This window comes from Giraffa tippelskirchi, chromosome 5 (assembly GCF_054371585.1).
Source record: "Giraffa tippelskirchi isolate mGirTip1 chromosome 5, T2T-mGirTip1v1.2.pri, whole genome shotgun sequence".
Taxonomy (NCBI): domain Eukaryota; kingdom Metazoa; phylum Chordata; class Mammalia; order Artiodactyla; family Giraffidae; genus Giraffa; species Giraffa tippelskirchi.
This window is the reverse complement of record NC_137279.1, coordinates 71,713,786-71,732,902: the sequence shown is the minus strand read 5'-3', so window position 1 is coordinate 71,732,902 and position 19,117 is coordinate 71,713,786. Positions and strand designations below refer to the sequence as shown.

The window sequence follows — 19,117 nt, the reverse complement described above, 5'->3', positions numbered from 1 at the left end:
TGAGAGCTCTTTCTTGGAACAGTCCAGTCTTTTCAACGTGAGTCCTCTCTGTTTTCTTTTGGAGCCATCAACTTAAAGAGTTTTAGTTATTGGAGGACAAAAATCAGATAACAGAAGACTTACTGCAGAGAACACATGACACTGACACCCTCACACTGTTTTCTTCTCTCTAATCACAGGCACATGGAGCAGTCTATGAACATGGTAAGTATTCAAGGATTATGCCTTTGCTGAGGAACAGTCTAGTTATGAAGGTGGGACTTTATTGCTGGATCTGGTTAGAGAGGTGCCCTAAGGCTGGATTCCTACAGGGGGTGAGGGCTTGGGTGCAGAGAAGAGACTGATCTCAAGGAAAGAGCAATGTCTGTGTTCTGTGGTCCCTGGAAACAGTTATATCATTTGGATGCTGTGGGTTTGTGTGAATCAGGTTTGCGGGCCCAGGTGTGGGCCCATGTGGTGTGATTTTGAAGCTGTGTGTGTGTGTTTCCTCAGGAGATGTTTCCCTCTTAGACAGCACAAGTCAGCTGTGAACTTTCTAAACACTTCTCATCAGCCCTACACACTGGTTATACATCACCTGATTCTTTTTCAACTCAGTCATTCCTCAAGTTTGGTTAATACACATTTTCCTCAGATGGAGATGGTGCTGCGAAAAATGGCCCAAGCTCTTGACCTCCTATGTTCAAAAGACAAACTGAGAACCTGGGGGTGGTCCCAGTGTGACTGCTCTGGACCCCTGACCTGCACTTATCACTCTCATGGGATCCTAGTCATGGAGCAAGGGGGTCCCTGCATCTATGTTTATGCCTGGAGGTACTAGAGCTCCACAGATCCAGACCATGTCCATCATTTTAAGATGGGCTCAGTGGTCATGGAACCCAGGGCAAACATAGGTGTATTAAGAGCCAACTTTGGCACAGTCATTAGTGTGAAAGGCACTTCAATACTAACATCCTTCTGGTCAACTCACAGATTCTGAGAGTTGTGTGGCCTTGTGTAGACAATGTAGGTCATGTTTGTTGGTGCTAGTGTCATTGCTTAAACAAGCAAAAACGTAGATTATCATCAGGAAGATATTTTTTTGTTGGGTGACATTAACATAACCCTTACATTGATTAAACCCTGTAGGACACACTCAAGGGAATGTGTCAAATAGATCTCACAGTGGAACTTGATAGTTAAGCTAGTGACCATGACTTGTGTTGTAAATCTCCTGCACAGCCTAGTCACAGACAGTGAGCATTCACCTCATGGTATCTCTCCATGATAAGCTGTTCCCAAAATGTATCACTGTTGTGAGTGTGGACAGCCACAGTGTCCATGACTCAGTGGACAGGCAAACATTGTCCGGAAAATGAAGACTGAAAAAATAATCACATGATTGATTATAGCTATTTGGAAAAGTAGGATAGAATTCAGTCATCTAAAAGAATTTGCTTTTAATCAAGAAGAAATTCTGATGGAAGACTTGGTAAAGTATAATAGCTGTAACTGTGGATTCTGGGGAGGCAGTGATCTAGGAAGAAATCCAGGAGACAAGGGCAGTTTAGCAGAAGCTCTAAACAGTCAGGAGGGTCATGGGTCTCTTTCATTGAAAGCTGGCATGCACTTTAGTGGGTTTTTTTTCCCTCAGCTGTTAGGTTATCACTAGAAAAAAGGAATAATTTGTTTCATTTCTTTCCTAAACATCTTTTTTGCTCTTCTTCCTTCTGCAAAGAAGATGATTCAACAGCAGTTCATTATAGTCACTAACCTCCTTCCTGCAACACACCACCACCTGTCCCCACCCAAAAACAACACTGCGTGGTTGGTGAGCAGGCTCACCTCTGTCCTGACGGCTATTCTGTGCCCCTCTAGCTCCCCAGGAGGACCCGGTGGAGGAGCTGCTCCAGGGCTTGGATGAGGCTGCACCAGAGGCTGTTGAGCCTCCAAGGACCCTGAAGGTGAGCTCACCTGTCTTTATCTGGGATAAGATGGTTGCTTCACTTCTTTATTTTATATTCATTTGAATACAGTTATAGTAATCCGACAATGTACATTATCACTGAGGTATGCAGTTCCTTGGCTGGAGAAATATTGAGAATAAACTTATTATCAACAGACTTGATTCAAAAGGACATTTAAAAAGGACAGCATCAGTTATCACTCTAGGTATTTTCCTCATTAGAAATCTTTCCTGTTTCAAAAATAATTGCTGTAATTGTTGGTCAAATTGAAAGTGAGAGCTCTTGTGTGAAACAGTCCAGCCTTTTCCACAAGGGTCCTCTCTGTTTTCTTTTGGAGCCATTGACTTAAAGAGTATTAGTCATCTGAGGACAAAAATTAGTAACAGCAGGCTTACTACAGAGAACAGATGATGCTGACACCCTCACACTGTTATCTTCTCTCTAATCACAGGCCTATGGAGAAGCCAAAGAACAAGGTAAATATTCAGGGCTTGTGCCTTTGCTGAGGAACAATCTAGTTGATGAAGGTGGGGCTTGCTCGCTGGCTCTGGTTGGAGAGTCACCCTAATACTGGATTGCTAGAGGGGATGAGGCCTGGGGCTGCAGGGAAGAGACTGATATCAAGGAAAGAACAATGTCTGTGTTCTACAGTTTCTGGAAACAACTCCATCGTTTAGATGCTGTGGGTTTGTGTGAATCAGGTTTGGGGGCCTGTGTGTGGGCCCGTGTGGTGTGATTCCGAAGCTCTATGTAGGTGTGTTTCCTCAGGAGATGTTTCCCTCTTACACAGCACGAGTCAACTGGGAACTTTCTAAACACTTCTCATCACCACTGGGCATTGTCTATATATTACCTGACTCTTTCCTCAACTCAGCCAGTCCTCAAGTCTGGTTAGTATACATTTTCCTCAGATGGAGATGGTGCTGAGAAAAATGGCCCAAGCTCTTGATCTCCTATGTTTAAAAGACAAACTGAGAACCTGGGGGTGGTCCCAGTGTGACTGCTCTGGACCCCTGACCTGCACTGATCACTCAGCCATGGGATCCTAGTCATGGAGCAAGGGGGTCCCTGCATCTATGTCCATGGCTGGAGGTACTGGCAGCTCCAGAGGTCCAGACTCATTGTAAGGTGGGCTCAGTGGTCATGAAACCCAGGGCAACCAAAGGTGGATTAACAGACAACTTTGGCACAGTCATTAGGGTAAAAGGCACCATGGGGTCGTATCCTCCTGGTCAGCTCTCAGATCTTGAGAGTTGTGTGGCCTTATGTAGACAATGCTTGTCATATGTGTTGATGCTAGTGTCATTGCTTAAACAAGAACAAGAGCAGGTTATATCAAGGAAACATTTCATTGTACTGGGTGACGTTACCATAAACCTTACATTGACCAGACCTTGTAGCACACAGTCAATGGAAGGTGTCAAACAGATCTCACAGTGGAACTTGGTAGTTAGTCTAATGACCATTACCTTTGTTGTAATCTCCTGAACAGCTGGTTCAGACAAAGTCAGCATTCACCCTATGTTTCCTGTCTATAATGAACTGTCCCACTAACTATATGACTTCTGTGAGTGTGAACAACCACTGACTCAGTGGACATGCAAACATGGTTTGGAAAATGAAGACTGGGAAAGAATATCACATGATTAATGATAGCTATTTGGAAAGGCAGGATTGAATTCAGCCCTCTAACAGAGTTTGCTTTTATCAAGAACAAAGTCTACGAGAAAATATAGTAATTTCAATAGCTACAAATGTGGATCCTGAGGAGGCAATGATCTGGGAAAAAATCCAGAAGACAGGGGCCATTTAACTGATCCTCTAAACAGGCAGGAGGGTCATGGGTCTCTTTCATTGAAAGCTGGCATGCACTTTAGTGGGTTTTTTTTCCCTCAGCTGTTAGGTTATCACTAGAAAAAAGGAATAATTTGTTTCATTTCTTTCCTAAACATCTTTTTTGCTCTTCTTCCTTCTGCAAAGAAGATGATTCAACAGCAGTTCATTATAGTCACTAACCTCCTTCCTGCAACACACCACCACCTGTCCCCACCCAAAAACAACACTGCGTGGTTGGTGAGCAGGCTCACCTCTGTCCTGATGGCTATTCTGTGCCCCTCTAGCTCCCCAGGAGGACCCGGTGGAGGAGCTGCTCCAGGGCTCGGATGAGGCTGCACCAGAGGCTGTTGAGCCTCCAAGGACTCTGAAGGTGAGCTCACCCGTCTTTATCTGGGATAAGACGGTTGCTTCACTTCTTTATTTTATATTCATTTGAATACAGTTATAGTAATCTGACAATGTACATTATCACTGAGGTATGCAGTTCCTTGGCTGGAGAAATATTGAGAATAAACTTATTATCAACACAGACTTGATTCAAAAGGACATTTAAAAAGGACAGCATCAGTTACCACTCTAGGTATTTTCCTCATTAGAAATCTTTCCTGTTTCAAAAATAATTGCTGTAATTGTTGGTCAAATTGAAAGTGAGAGCTCTTGTGTGAAACAGTCCAGCCTTTTCCACAAGGGTCCTCTCTGTTTTCTTTTGGAGCCATTGACTTAAAGAGTATTAGTCATCTGAGGACAAAAATTAGTAACAGCAGGCTTACTACAGAGAACAGATGATGCTGACACCCTCACACTGTTACCTTCTCTCTAATCACAGGCCTATGGAGAAGCCAAAGAACAAGGTAAATATTCAGGGCTTGTGCCTTTGCTGAGGAACAATCTAGTTGATGAAGGTGGGGCTTGCTCGCTGGCTCTGGTTGGAGAGTCACCCTAATACTGGATTGCTAGAGGGGATGAGGCCTGGGGCTGCAGGGAAGAGACTGATATCAAGGAAAGAACAATGTCTGTGTTCTACAGTTTCTGGAAACAACTCCATTGTTTAGATGCTGTGGGTTTGTGTGAATCAGGTTTGGGGGCCTGTGTGTGGGCCCGTGTGGTGTGATTCCGAAGCTCTATGGAGGTGTGTTTCCTCAGGAGATGTTTCCCTCTTACACAGCACGAGTCAACTGGGAACTTTCTAAACACTTCTCATCACCACTGGGCATTGTCTATATATTACCTGACTCTTTCCTCAACTCAGCCAGTCCTCAAGTCTGGTTAGTATACATTTTCCTCAGATGGAGATGGTGCTGAGAAAAATGGCCCAAGCTCTTGATCTCCTATGTTTAAAAGACAAACTGAGAACCTGGGGGTGGTCCCAGTGTGACTGCTCTGGACCCCTGACCTGCACTGATCACTCAGCCATGGGATCCTAGTCATGGAGCAAGGGGGTCCCTGCATCTATGTCCATGGCTGGAGGTACTGGCAGCTCCAGAGGTCCAGACTCATTGTAAGGTGGGCTCAGTGGTCATGAAACCCAGGGCAACCAAAGGTGGATTAACAGACAACTTTGGCACAGTCATTAGGGTAAAAGGCACCATGGGGTCGTATCCTCCTGGTCAGCACTCAGATCTTGAGAGTTGTGTGGCCTTATGTAGACAATGCTTGTCATATGTGTTGATGCTAGTGTCATTGCTTAAACAAGAACAAGAGCAGGTTATATCAAGGAAACATTTCATTGTACTGGGTGACGTTACCATAAACCTTACATTGACCAGACCTTGTAGCACACAGTCAATGGAAGGTGTCAAACAGATCTCACAGTGGAACTTGGTAGTTAGTCTAATGACCATTACTTTTGTTGTAATCTCCTGAACAGCTGGTTCAGACAAAGTCAGCATCACCCTGTTTCCTGTCTATAATGAACTGTCCCACTAACTATATGACTTCTGTGAGTGTGAACAACCACTGACTCAGTGGACAGGCAAACATGGTTTGGAAAATGAAGACTGGGAAAGAATATCACATGATTAATGATAGCTATTTGGAAAGGCAGGATTGAATTCAGCCCTCTAACAGAGTTTGCTTTTATCAAGAACAAAGTCTACGAGAAAATATAGTAATTTCAATAGCTACAAATGTGGATCCTGAGGAGGCAATGATCAGGGAAAAAATCCAGAAGACAGGGGCCATTTAACTGATCCTCTAAACAGGCAGGAGGGTCATGGGTCTCTGTCATTGAAAGTTGGCATGCATTTTAGTGTTTCTTTTTTCCTCATCATTTAGGTTATCCCTAGTCAAAATGCAGAAACACTGTTTCATTTCTTTCCTGCTCCTCTCCTTTGCTCTCCTTCATCCAGCCAAGAGGATGATTCAACAGCAGCTCAGTCCATAGCTACTAACCTCCCTCATGCATACACTCAACCCTATGTCCCCATGAAATAATAGAAAAAAAAAGAAAGAAAGAAACACTGAGTGATTGATAAGCATCCTCACCCGTGTCCTGACAGCAGCTCTGTGTCCCTCTAGCTCCCCTGGAAGACTGGTGGAGGAACTGTGCTTCCTATAAGCAACATTCCCACTATACATATTGCCCTTGTGAAGGTGGACATGAACTGATTCAGTAGACATGCACACATTCTATAGAAAACAAATATTGATAGAAAAATACTATATCATTGATAGTGGCTCTTATTAAATGGCAGGAATTCAGTATTGCCAAATCTTGTATATTTGATTTTATTTAAGAGAGTTGATTAGTGAATTAATAGAATAGCATACTTTGCCCAATATTGGATTCAGTTCTCTAACAGAGATCACTTTTAATCAAGTACAAAGTCTCATAAAAAACATGATGAGTAGAATATCGGCAACTGTAGATCCTGGAGAAGAGTGATCTGGGAAAAATCAAGGGACAGTGGTAATTTATCAGGAGCTCACAATAAGCAGGAGGAGTCACGGGACTGTTTCATTAAACAATACACACGTTTTAGAGCTTTCCTTTTTTTAGATTGAATATTTCATGTTGATTAGGTTCCTCTAGCTAGAAAGCCAAAGTTGTATTTTCATTTCCTTCTTCCTCTCCTTTACTTTCCTTCCTCCTCCAAAGAGGGTGGATGAACACAAGTTCACCTCATGCTTATTAACCCTGCACATCCGTACACAGCACCCCATGTCCACACAAAGAGAAAACCCCCTGAATGATTCCTGAGCAGCCTCACCAGTGTTGTAACAGCTACTCTGTGTCCCTCTAGGCTTCACTGAGGACCTGTCAGTCAACCCACCACGTGACAAGACAGAAGAGACTCAGTGTTTCTCCAAGGCAAGCTGGTTTTTCTGTTTGTTTGTTTGTTTTTTCTGGTCTGAGATAGAAATATTGTTTCATTTCTCTTTCAGTAGAATTAAGTTGAGAGTCTGAGGGATTTCCCTTCAGATAGAGACAATTCCCTTGGTTGGGATAATGTAGATGAGAGTCTTATTACCAACTCATGATTCCTCAGTCCACAAGATACTAAAATTGTTGGCATCCATTACACTCTGTAGAGTACAGAGTTCTCTCTCCTGCAGCAACATTTCTTCTAGGAAAAGAATTCTGCAATTTCCAACCTAAATGGACTTAGAAATTCCATCCTCCAGGCAAAGGTCTTGCCTTTCATCCTGAGTATGTGTGCTCTGATCTTGCTGGGTTCCCTGGATTCCACCACTGCTCCTCATCAGGTTTTCTACTGTCACCAAATAAACCAAAGACTGTGCATCTATGTGATCTTACCCTCTTAGTGTCTTCTCTTCTGTACTTGCAGGTGGCCCTTTCAGGATGTGAAAATGGTATGTATTATAGAATCATTTACTTTGGGAGAAAAAAAACTTTGTAGATGAGAAAGTTGGGGCTTTCTCGCTGGTTTTAGTGTAGAGGGCAAACTGATTCCAAATTCCTGCTGAGAATGAGTATGGGGCCCTGGTGTTAGAAAGTAATTTACAAGAGGCCAATGTGGATGATTACGGTAGTTCCAAGAAGAAGCTGTATTATGGTTAATAGTGTAGGTTTGTGTCCATGGGACTGGGTGTGTCTCTATGTATAATGAATAGCGTGATTCTTTGTGTGTGTGATTTTGTTGTGTTTTCCTCAGTATCTGTCACCCTAAATATCACTGTTACTGGTGTCAATCCAAAAAAATTTCCCATAAAAATGCACCACGAATGTTCATGTATCTAAAAATTAAACAAAGTATATACATTCACTGTATCCATTGATTTTATACCAAGTGAACATCTTTTTCCCAGGAAGACAAATCCCATCACTACCCAGGAAGATGTTTACAGGATTCTTTTTAATTTTTATTAAATTTTTTATTGGCTGTTCTTGGTCTTCGTTGCTGCCCAGGCTTTTTTCTACTTACGGAGTGCAAGGGCACCTCTCTCGTTGTGGTGCATAGGCCTCTCACGTTGGTGGCTTCTTTGTGGCAGAGCATGGCTTCCAGGGCTCTCGGGCTTCCATCATTTTGGCACGTGGGCTCAGTAGTTGTGGTGCATGGTTTAGTTGCTCCACAGCAGATGGAATCTTCCCAGACCAGGGGTTGAACTTCTATCTCCTGCATTGGCAGGTAGATTCTTAACCACTGAGCCACCAGGGAAGCCCTACGAGATTCTTAATGAGCAAAACTGTGTTTCAGAATCCCCCTTTCTGGGTCAATCACACCTTCATTCAATAGAAAATCTCATCACTTAGTAGGTCTTATAGCATTTTGATTCCTCACGATTCATCACTCTGCCACTTCCCTCATTCAAACTCTTTCTATTAGAGCCTCAGAGTGAATCTTCCCCCCTCATCCAAGGCCCCCAGTACTGGGGAGGCTCCTTCCTTCTGCAGGGAGCCTCTGGTGGTACCCACAAGCAACACCCAGTTTTAGAGGAATCTGAGAAAGGAGGAGGCTCCAGGCATAAACGGAGGAAGTTCAGTGCAGCTTTGCCTCTTAACCTTTGAAGTGTCCAGTCTGTCCTGTTAACTCAATGCACCATGTTGTTTAGCACATCTCTAGAACTTTTCCATCTTGCCACTAAAATTCTGTAACCATTGAACAGACGCTCCCTGTGTCAAGCTCTTCCCAGCTCTTGGATCCACACTTTTATTCTCTGCTTCCCTGAACTTTCCTTTCGATACCTCAGGTATATGGAATTGTTCAGTATTTGTCCTCCTGTGACTAGCTTATTTCACTCTTACCAATAGCCTCCCACTTCATTCATTGCTTCAAATGACAGGATTGCCTTCATTTTTAAAGCCTGAATCACATTCCAGTATATGTATGCACTACATTTTCTGTCTTGATTTATCTGCCCTTGGACACAGCAGTTTTTCTATCTTGATGGTTGTGTACAATGCAGCAATGGATATGAGATTATAGATATCTCCTGGAGCATTCTACTTTTATCTCCGTTGGACATAAACTCAAATAAATGATTGCTGGATCTTATGATAATTTTCTTAATAATTTTTGAGGGACTTCCAAACTGTTCCATAATGACTATGTCATTTATCATTCCTACCAACAGGCAAAGAAGTTCCACCTCTCTACATCCTTGCCAACATCTGTTATTTTCTTTGTATAATACACATCCTGAAAGGTGATATCTCCTTTTGACTTGGTTTCCATTTCCACTAAGTACTTCACTTGCTACTTAGTGATGCTGAGCACATTTCCTATGTGTATTGATCTATGTATTGATCTGTGTATTGATTCTATGTCTTCTATGAACAAATGTCTATTGAAGCTTTTTGCACATTTTTTAAAGTCAGTTATTTGCCTGCTATTATTTTGAAGTTGAGTTTTAGCAGTTGCTTATATGTTCTGGATATTAGCCCTTTATTCAGATACAAAGTTTGCTGATACTTCTTTGATGCTATAGATTGCCTTTCTATTGATTTTTGAGGAGACGATCCTTTCTTCACTTGACAATGTTAGATCCTTGGCAAATATCATTTGGCCACACATGTCACTTTATTCAAGATTCCCTCCTTACGATTCATTGGTTTCTCTGCCTATTTTATTGCAGGTAGAACACAGTTTTGACTGTTGTGGCATTCTTACTGTTTTGAATTCAGGAAGCCCGAAGGGCCCCATTGTTGTTCTTTGCTCTCAAGACTGTTTTGTTTTGTGTTTTTTTGAGAAAAAATGTGCTATTTATTCTTCAGAGACCTTTATTTTTCAGTGTTGGGTTCTTGATGTCTGTCTGTGCAGGTGTGACTGAATAGATAGGCAAAGCATGACTGACCATCCTTTTCTTGTAGAACGTATCATAGCCTCCTTTGCTATGGGCTGCAGCCACTACTTGCCTCTTAGCAGCATTTGCTCAAAAAGAGCCACACTGTTTCCGTTTGCGGCACAGCACACCAGTCTGTTAGCTGTTGTTGGTTCTTAGCAGTCAACAGTTTTGCCACATGTTTTTGTCTTTGTAATTCAGTGCTCAAGACTGCTTTTGCTCTTTGGGTTTCTTTTGGATTCCGTAAGTTTTAGTTTGGGGGATTTTTTTTCCATTTTATTAAAATGACACGGGGTTTTGTAAGTGGTTTCAATATATACGTACATCACTTTTAGGAGTATAGGAAGGTCAACAACACTAAATATTCCAGTCTATGAATATGATATGATATTCTGATTACTTGTCTCTTCTTTCTTTCAATAGTGTTCTATGGTTTTCAGTGCACAAATCTTTCACTTCCTAACATGCCTTGCTTGGGTCCTCTAGAGTCAGGGATGGGAAAGATGGGCTCACGAACAGAGTGAATGTTCCTCCCTTCCCTCCGTACCTACATTCTGGTTACTTGTAATACACGAGTGCTGGGCCATGCCCTTTATCTCTGCCTACAAATGAGCTCCCTCCTGAGAATTTTCTTTGAATCTGAGTGTTCACCTTACTAGAGCGTCACTGATAGCTCAGTTGTTAAACAATCTGCCTGCAATGCAGGAGGTCCTGGTTTGATTCCTGAGTCAGGGCTATCTACTAGAGAAGGGATAGTCTACCCACTCTAGTATTCTTGGGCTTCACTTGTGGCTCAGCTGGTAAAGAATCCACCTGAAATGCAGGGGACCTGGGTTGAATTCCTGGGCTGGGAAAATCCCCTGGAGAAGAGAACGGCTATCAACTCCAGTACTATTGGGATGTTCACAAGCACTCTTCCAATGCCTGGACTGGGTTCAAGAGCCCCAGATATACCTACATATGAATGATCTTATCAGGCCATCATATCATCTGGAATAAAGAAAAACCAGAACAGGCAATTAGTTGCCTTTTCCTTGTCTGTGGAGCTCTTAGAGCTGAACTTTCCGGTGTAGTAGCCACTAGCTAGAGCTGCCTATCTATAATTAACATATTTCAATAATAATTAACTTTTTATATTAGTGTTAGTCGCTCAGTCATGCCTGACTCTTTGTGACCCCGTGGACTGCAGCCCACCAGGCTCCTGTGTCCATGAGATTTTCCAGGCAAGGATACTGGAGTGGGTCAGCCATTTCCTTCTCCAGGGGATCTTCCCAACCCAGGGATCGAACCCGGGTCACCTGTACTGCAGGCAGATTCTTTACCGACTGAGCTACAAGGGAAGCCCATCAATCACAAAAACCATACATTGCTTGGTCACACTAGCCATATTTCAAAAGTGTCCATAAGCGTTGGAATTTCAGATTTGTAAGCTTGAATGCAAGAGCTATATTGAGCCTGTAGAAGTGTAAGGTTAAAAGGTAATTCTCTCAGCATCTCTTTCTCATGTGAATATGTTCAACTGTGATCACCATCTTGTTGAAGGGCTCTGACTTCACAAAGCACAGTGGAGGTCTGTGAACCTGGAGGGAAGACCAGGGAGATGCTGTGTGAGCCAAGTGGAGGAGAGATGGGTGGGTCAACTGGTACAATAACTGTATTATTGCTCATGGTTGTCTTTCTACAGACTGCTTCCTGGAAAGTGTTAGCAGCAGTGATGTGGAAGAGAATGCAGGTAGGGAACAACTCTCAGGTGGGATTTAGAGGGAGAGGGTTCCTGGACCATTTGAGTTACACCTGCTTCTTTGGAGATGAATATAAACTGAGGAAGAAGAAGGAAATATGTCTAGAGTTGTGGTTTGTTCTTTTCATGGTTTAATAATATAGTAGAGCTATGTGTCCACGTGGTTTATTCTGTTGTGCTTATAGTCATCTCTTCTTGCTTTTCCACTTAGAAATATCCTTTCTCACAAGACTCCTTGTTCCTTGTCCTTTCACTGCCAAATAGGAAAGCTGGGCTTCTGGTTAGTACCTACAGGGTAGTATGCACGAGGGACTTTGGCTTCATGTTTAAATTCTCCTATGATGGCCATATCCTAGTGGGCACACAAGTCTCATAGTCACTTGACAGTGGAGACCAAGTTCTTGCAGTGAGTGTCAGGTGGTGGGTGAGACATGAACTCTCTCCCTCTGCATTTTCAGGACTTGTGCTGTCCCCTCATGTTTGTCCTCACTGTTTGTTCCTTGTATGAAGGGTGCTCTCAGGGTTGGATGAGTCACAGCACATGTGCTCTGGCGTCCCTGCCTGGGCTGAGTCTCCTGGAGCTCACCTCAGCACCACACCTCCCCAAGGATGCTGTGCTGAAGGTGCTTCTTCGTGAGAGCAGTCCATGTCCAGCTGCCACTAGAGACCAATATGTCCACAAATACTAGAGACTGTGAAAGGGCTGCTGGCTTTCTTTACACATTTGCTCTCGATGCCCTGCTGACCTCGTCTCCTGGGACTGACCAGACCTAGGTCAGAGACTCAGGACTCAGAGTCATTGCTCCTCTTAGAACCCAGTGCTCCCTCCAGACAGAAGCTCTAGGTGGTTTTGATCACCATCTTTGCACACTCCTCAACTCATTTATTTACCTTTTATTTTTTAATTTGTTTTGCACTTGAGTTGTGGTATTTTATTTAATTTGAGTATGATCTCCTTATCTGATACATTGTTTGTAATGTTTTCTGTAGGTTATCTTTTCATCCTACTGATTGTTGAAGAGACTACCCTTTCACTATTTTCTTGTCTTAGAAACTTGGTGAATTTCATTTGACCATGTATCCATGAGTTTACTTGGGGCTCTTTATTCTGGTCTTTAGGGCTATGCATGTGTTTCTATGTCACTATCTTACAGCTTTGATCCCTATATCTTTGTAATGTATTTTGAAATCAGGAGGTGAGAAACTATGATATTAGTTCTCCAGATTACTGTGTCTATTTGGAGTCCTTAGGGGTTCCATATATATTTTTGGATTTCTTTTTTCCATTTCTGGCTAAATGAAATTGAAAATGTTTACCTCTATCCTCTCTAAGAGTCTGGTAAACTTAGGGTGTTGCCGAGAGCATTAAGTATCTCCCAGGTCACTGAGGTCACCTCAGGCAATGGGAGAGTCTCTGTTACATGAACTTTTTGTCCTTCCCTCCTCCAGGGCTCAAAAGACTCTCATGTCCTTGCCAGGCCCTTCCTGGGAGGGATGGATTGTTTAATTAAATAATGGACTGCTTAGAGACGGTGGCCATACACCCATGGTCCTTCTTCCAATGTGTCCATGTTGGAGAACTCTAGGGTTGGTGAAGGCTCAAGGAGGAAGGAAAGGAACAGTGACTAGAGGAGAGAAATGATGAAGGAAGTAGAGGGGAAACAGCTGGAGAAGGAGGCAAGCAAGGTCTGGGGCAGAGATGCATGGAGACAGTGACCGCCTGGAGGAGAAACAGCTGGTAATGGTGTCATTCCTCGTCACTCATAGACAAGCTGAGGGTGGCAACAGATGTTGGAGATCATAAACCCACTTTTTCACTGCAGAAGTGAAACAATGAGGCCCTGGGAGGTCCCTGGAGAAAAGGTCACCAGGGGTCCCCGGCCAGGTTGTGAGGAGCACAGGGTCCCCTGGTCACATCCTGACTCTAAATCTCCCCTTTGCTTTCCCACAGCCTCTCCAGATGACTGCTGCCCTCAGACACCAGAAAACTGCAAGGCAGATAATAAAGATTTGGAGGAGAGCAAGACTATCGAGGTCATTTATTTCTTCTTTCATATCTTTTAAAAATGTTCCCTCTTATTCTGATCAATAGAATCTTCTTTGTAACCCTTCCTTTTCTCCACTTTCCATCTTTTTATGATTATCCTTCTGCAGGACCTGGTCTCTTGTAGGCACTTGGGGACTTGGGAGCTTATATAAAATCTATGAAATCTCTCTGCAGCCCTCTTCCCCCACTTTCTTAGCATAACCCTGGCTCCAGACCTCATGTCTGCACCCTTGAACCTGGCTTTGTTACCATGAGTGGCCTGAGCAGGAGTTGAGGCTGGAGTCAGCAGGTCTGGACCCACATGGCTGAAGGGGCCCCATGAAGTTTGCACTGCCCTGAGATACCCCATATGGTTGTTTTCCTGCCCTGGGAGGGACTGGACCTGCCTGACTGATCTCTTCCTTCCAAATACCAAAAAAATCTTGGTCATCTTTTTGAAGATTGCTTCTGGAGATGTCAACAGTGCTGATGAAGAAGACCTGGAAGAGAAAGTGTGAACGTGGGACCTGGGGTGAAAAGGTGAGGCAGACGAGGGCCCATGTCTCCATCATGATCCCCACTCGCTTGTTGGTGCTTCAGAATCACCAGCAAAAACACTGGGGTCTGCTGCTGAGTGTGACAACAAAAGTGGAGACAAGTGGGTGGTAACAATCTGTGCAGACGAGTGGAGGATGCCCTGAGCTCGTCTCCCCAGGGCACAGGTCCCGTCCCCAGATGCCCCCGAGGTTGCTGGGCTGGCTCCTCTGGCAGCTCTTACATTTGCAGGGAGGCTGGAGGCACTGTGGGGCCACCGTGTGCAAGAGTCCAGCAGCTGCTGCTGCAGCGTGTTGTCTTGAAGATCCCCCCTGGGGGCTTCCTCATCTCCTTCTGCAGGACCCAGCTCTGCCCTCCAACCCCCCTAGAGGCAGCAGGGGCACCCCTAGTCCATCACCAGCTGCAGAGAGAGGTTGGGGTGGCCTCGCCCTCCCCAGTCCTGGGCTCTGGGAACAGAGTGAAGGAGACACAGGAGCCCAGAGCTCGCGCAGACAGGGGGTCACCTGGCAGCTCTGCCTCCCTGTGGGTGCTCCCTGGTCCTGAGGGTCCCAGCCAGCCTGGGGGGTGCCCGAGTCTGGGGTCCCTCAGGATCTGGAACCCTGGGGTCCTGGGTCACCTCAGGGCAGCATCTCTCAACCAGGAGTTGGAGGTTCTGTGGATTCTTCTGTGTCTGTGTCCAACTGAAGAATCACCAGAAAGCAATTCAGTGCCGTGTGCACTTGGGAGGGTGGTGCTCGTGGTAAAGAGCCCACCTGCCGATGCAGGAGACACAAGACACTTGGGTTCAATTTCTGGGTAGGGCAGATCCCCTGGAGAAGGTAATGGCAACGCACTGCAGTGTTTCCGCCTGAAGAATCCCAGTGACTGAGGAGCCTGGTGGGCTATCAGCCACAGGGTTGCACAGACTCGGACATGACTCAAGAGACTGAGCAGCACACCTGAGATGAGTGTCAGGAACAAGTTGCTCATGTTCCTTTTGTTTCCAAGTCTGTCATTAATAACATATCTTGTTTTATTACAGGTTGAAAAAAATGCCTTCTCTCAGATTTTAATGTTGTAATATGCTAAACAGATAAAATGTACTTTTTTATAATATAATAACAGTTTAAAATCATAAACCTCAGGAGGGTTTGGTTGGGGGTTAGAAATGATTATTCAGGAAAACAGAGACTCCAGGTGTCTGTCCATTCCCAACACTCAGGTCTCAGGAGCAGTTGTACTGAGTGTAGGATAGGTGGGCATGTTCTCCTACCCACTGTGTCATCTGACCTCCTGCTCTTCCCAGGGCCTAGAGGCAAGGGGAGACCCAAGCTTTTAGTCCTGGATCCCAGAGTCCCCTGTTCCTCTGCCTGAGTCTCATTGTCCAAGGGACCCATCAATTGAGGTTTGCCGGCCAGATGCCCAGGTGTACTTGCTCCTGTGGAACATTTCTAAACACTTCCCACTAACAGACAATGCCCTCAGCAAAGAGCAGCAAACAGACCCAGTGTCCTGCAGATCTGAGCCCCAGAGCCAAGTCTAGATCCTGGGAAGTCTTCTGGGTCCTGCACACCCTCCCCAGGGAGCCCTCCTCTGTCCGACTCTGCACCTCCCAGGGACTCCATCACCTGTGTTGGTGTTGCAGGCTCTGCTCTGAATCCCTGAAGACCTGGACCTGAATGTCATCCTGGACCCCAGAGGGGATGGAGACCCCACAGCACTAGGAGCCTCATCTGGACCAGATCAAGGGAGGCCTCATTGCTTCTCTCCTGAAGGCCCTCCTTTAGTACAGCTTCAGTTGTTTTGCTGTGTCGATTTAGTATTTTATCTACAGTTTTATCTTTATGTTCTGTATATATCTATATGTTCCATATTTATATGTAAGTTTTTTCATTAAAACGTTTTTATCTATTTGTTACTTTCAAAATAACTTTTTGTAAAAACGCACATGTATAGAGTAACCCCCTCAACAGAGGTAGAACTTAATAATTGTTGTAAGCCAGTTACCTTAGCGTCCACCACCAGGATCATTCCCCCTTTCACACAACTCAGTCAGTCTTTGCTGTTTAAGGAACTGCAAATTTAGTTCTTACATCTATCCTTCTGTCATTATCTTTAAGGATTCTGTTTTCTCACATCTGCTCATTCCATTAGTCATAGGAGATCAATATTACACTAGATCTTTCAAGACTTGCATGTCAGGATTTTTCGAAACTCAGTCTACCTTCAGGGTAAAAACTTCTTGATCCATCATTGATCTCCATTTGTAGCTTAAGTGTGTTTCTCTCTTTTCTTCTAACACAGAGAATTTCTCTCCGAAAAGGCTCTTAAAATTCGAGTTTTCATTCCCTTATATTTCTCCTGCTCTTTTATTCCAGCTGCCGAAAGGACTATTCTCATTGACTATATTCTCATGGTGTACATTTTGGCTCCTAAACTCACTTATTTTATAAAGGAAGTTTGTAAGTCTTAATCTCTCTCACCCAGCTCTCTCATCACCACATCCCTCTCCTCTCTGGCAAGGACTTCTTTGTGCTCTGTGTCAATGACTACATTACTGTTTGGTTATTTTGGTTCACTGGTTTTGATTTTCAGTTTCCACATTCAAGTGACATCATACTGTATTTGTCACTGTGTCTGACTTATTTTCCTTAGCATAAAACCCTCTAGGTCCATCTATTTTCTCACAAATGACAAGATTTCATTCTCCTTTTTGGCTGAGTAATAATCCATGCATACCATGTCTTATCCATTCATCTCTTGATACACACTTTGAAAACATACCAATAAACGGAATTGCTCAATCATATGGTATGTATTTAATTCTTGGCAAAACCCCATACTTAGAGTATATAACTTAAGGTATTACCCAATAATGCACCGTAATATCTAAGGTTGGTATTTTCTGTAACTGAATTATTTAGAGTGACAATTCAGTTCAATTCAGTTTGGTCGCTCAGTCGTGTCCGATTCTTTGTGATCCCATGGACTGCAATACGCCAGGCCTCCCTCTCCGTCACCAACTCCCAGAGTTTACTCAAACTCGTGTCCATTGACTCGGTGATGCCATCCACCCATCTCATTCTATGTCATCTCCTTGTCCTCCTGCCTTCAATCTTTCCCAGAATCAGGGTCTTTTCAAATGAGTCACTTCTTCCCATCAGGTGGCCAAAATATTGTAGTTTCAGCTTCAACAGCAGTCCTTCCAATGAATATTCAGGCTGATTTCCTTTAGGATGGACTGGTTGGATCTCCTTGCAGTCCAAGGGACCCTCAAGACTCTTCTCCAACACCACAGTTCAAAAGCATCAATTCCTCGGAGCTCAGCTTTCTTTATACTCCAACTCTCACATCTATACATAACCACTGGAAAAATCATACCTTTTACTAGACAGACCTTTTTTGGCAAAGTAATATCTCCGCTTTTTAATATACTGTCTAGTTGGATCATAACTTTTCTTCCACGTAGCAAGTGTCTTTTAAATTCATGACTGCAGTCACCACCTGCAGTGATTTTGGAGCCCCCAAAATTAAAGTCTGTCAGTGTTTCCATTGTTTTCCCATCTATTTACCATAAAGTGATTGGACCAGATGTCATGATCTTAGTTTTCTGAATGTTGAGGTTTAAGCCATTTTTTTCACTCTTCTCTTTCACTTTCACAAGAGGCTCTTTAGTTATTCTTTGCTTTCTGCCATAAAGGTGGTGTTATCTGCATATCTGAGGTTATTTATATTTCTCCAGGCAATCTTTAAGTTTAGTATCTAAAAATAGGTACATTCCATCATCAAAAACCCATTAATATATACTCCATGCTATGCTAAACATCCTACATGGTTTAGCTCTCATAAGTAACATTAAACATACATACAAGTTCATTTAAGTGTGAAAAGTGAAAGTGAAGTCGCTCAGTAGTGTCCGACTCTTTGCAACCCCATGGACTGTAGCCTAATAGGCTCCTCCATCCATGGGATTTTCCAGGCAAGAATACTGGAGTGGGTTGCCATTTCCTTCTCCAGAAGATCTTCCCAACCCAGGGATTGAACCCGGGTCTCCTGCATTGTAGGCAGACGCTTTACCATCTGAGCCACCAGCGAAGTCCTAATTCATACACACGCATGATGTTTATAACTGCTCTCCTGTTTGCTGGTTTGGCAAGGTACTTAAGTTGCCTAAATTACTCATTACAGAAGCTAGAGAACATCATGTATAGTGATATATGACAGATGCCATATGATTCTGTGCATGTTTTGACTGTTGATTTAGCTGTGTGTTTTACTGTGTTACAACAGACTTATTCTAATCAAAGATTTGGTATGAATGGACATGGGCCCAGAGTTGCAAGAGATTTTATCTTAAGTGGAGAAGAAACAAAAGATGGTTAAAACATGTCTAGAGAGCGATAGGAAAAAAATGTACTTGGACTAACTGAAACTGTACTCTTACCTCTTTCCAATGAACTATCTTTGAAATATTTATAATGAAGTATAGCCAGGTGAATACTCTTGGTTTTAAATAGAATTCTATTGAAATACTAACATAAATATTTGATTGGTATACACTTCTCCCTCATTTCTTGTCTGGTCATAACAAAGATTTGGAAAGATGGGCCACTTGTATCTCAAAGAGGCAGCATTTAATTAAGCAGGTAGCAGGCCACATTCCTAATGACAAACTAGTTCATCACTCAATTACAGCTCAAGAGGGAAATAGGCAATGGAAAGAAGGTAGCCAGCTCCCCAGACCAGGGTGGGCTGACCCTTGGCTTCCTTTTTTATACATTCTGTCTCTTT

General features: G+C 43.5%; 1 protein-coding gene across 1 annotated transcript in view; it reads left to right on the top strand.

The window, feature by feature from the left end:
* Window positions 1-16,237, top strand: part of LOC145505193 (uncharacterized) — a 133,980-nt gene extending 117,743 nt beyond the window's left edge. The window contains exons 13-23 of the mRNA XM_081486971.1: window positions 180-204; window positions 1,858-1,943; window positions 2,398-2,422; window positions 4,067-4,152; window positions 4,609-4,633; window positions 7,025-7,092; window positions 7,571-7,595; window positions 11,710-11,757; window positions 13,718-13,800; window positions 14,254-14,332; window positions 15,972-16,237. Coding sequence (XP_081343097.1) covers window positions 180-204; window positions 1,858-1,943; window positions 2,398-2,422; window positions 4,067-4,152; window positions 4,609-4,633; window positions 7,025-7,092; window positions 7,571-7,595; window positions 11,710-11,757; window positions 13,718-13,800; window positions 14,254-14,310 — 528 coding nt within the window. The 3' untranslated portion in view covers window positions 14,311-14,332; window positions 15,972-16,237. The remainder of the gene's footprint in view (window positions 1-179; window positions 205-1,857; window positions 1,944-2,397; window positions 2,423-4,066; window positions 4,153-4,608; window positions 4,634-7,024; window positions 7,093-7,570; window positions 7,596-11,709; window positions 11,758-13,717; window positions 13,801-14,253; window positions 14,333-15,971) is intronic.
* Window positions 16,238-19,117: the final 2,880 nt, after the last annotated feature.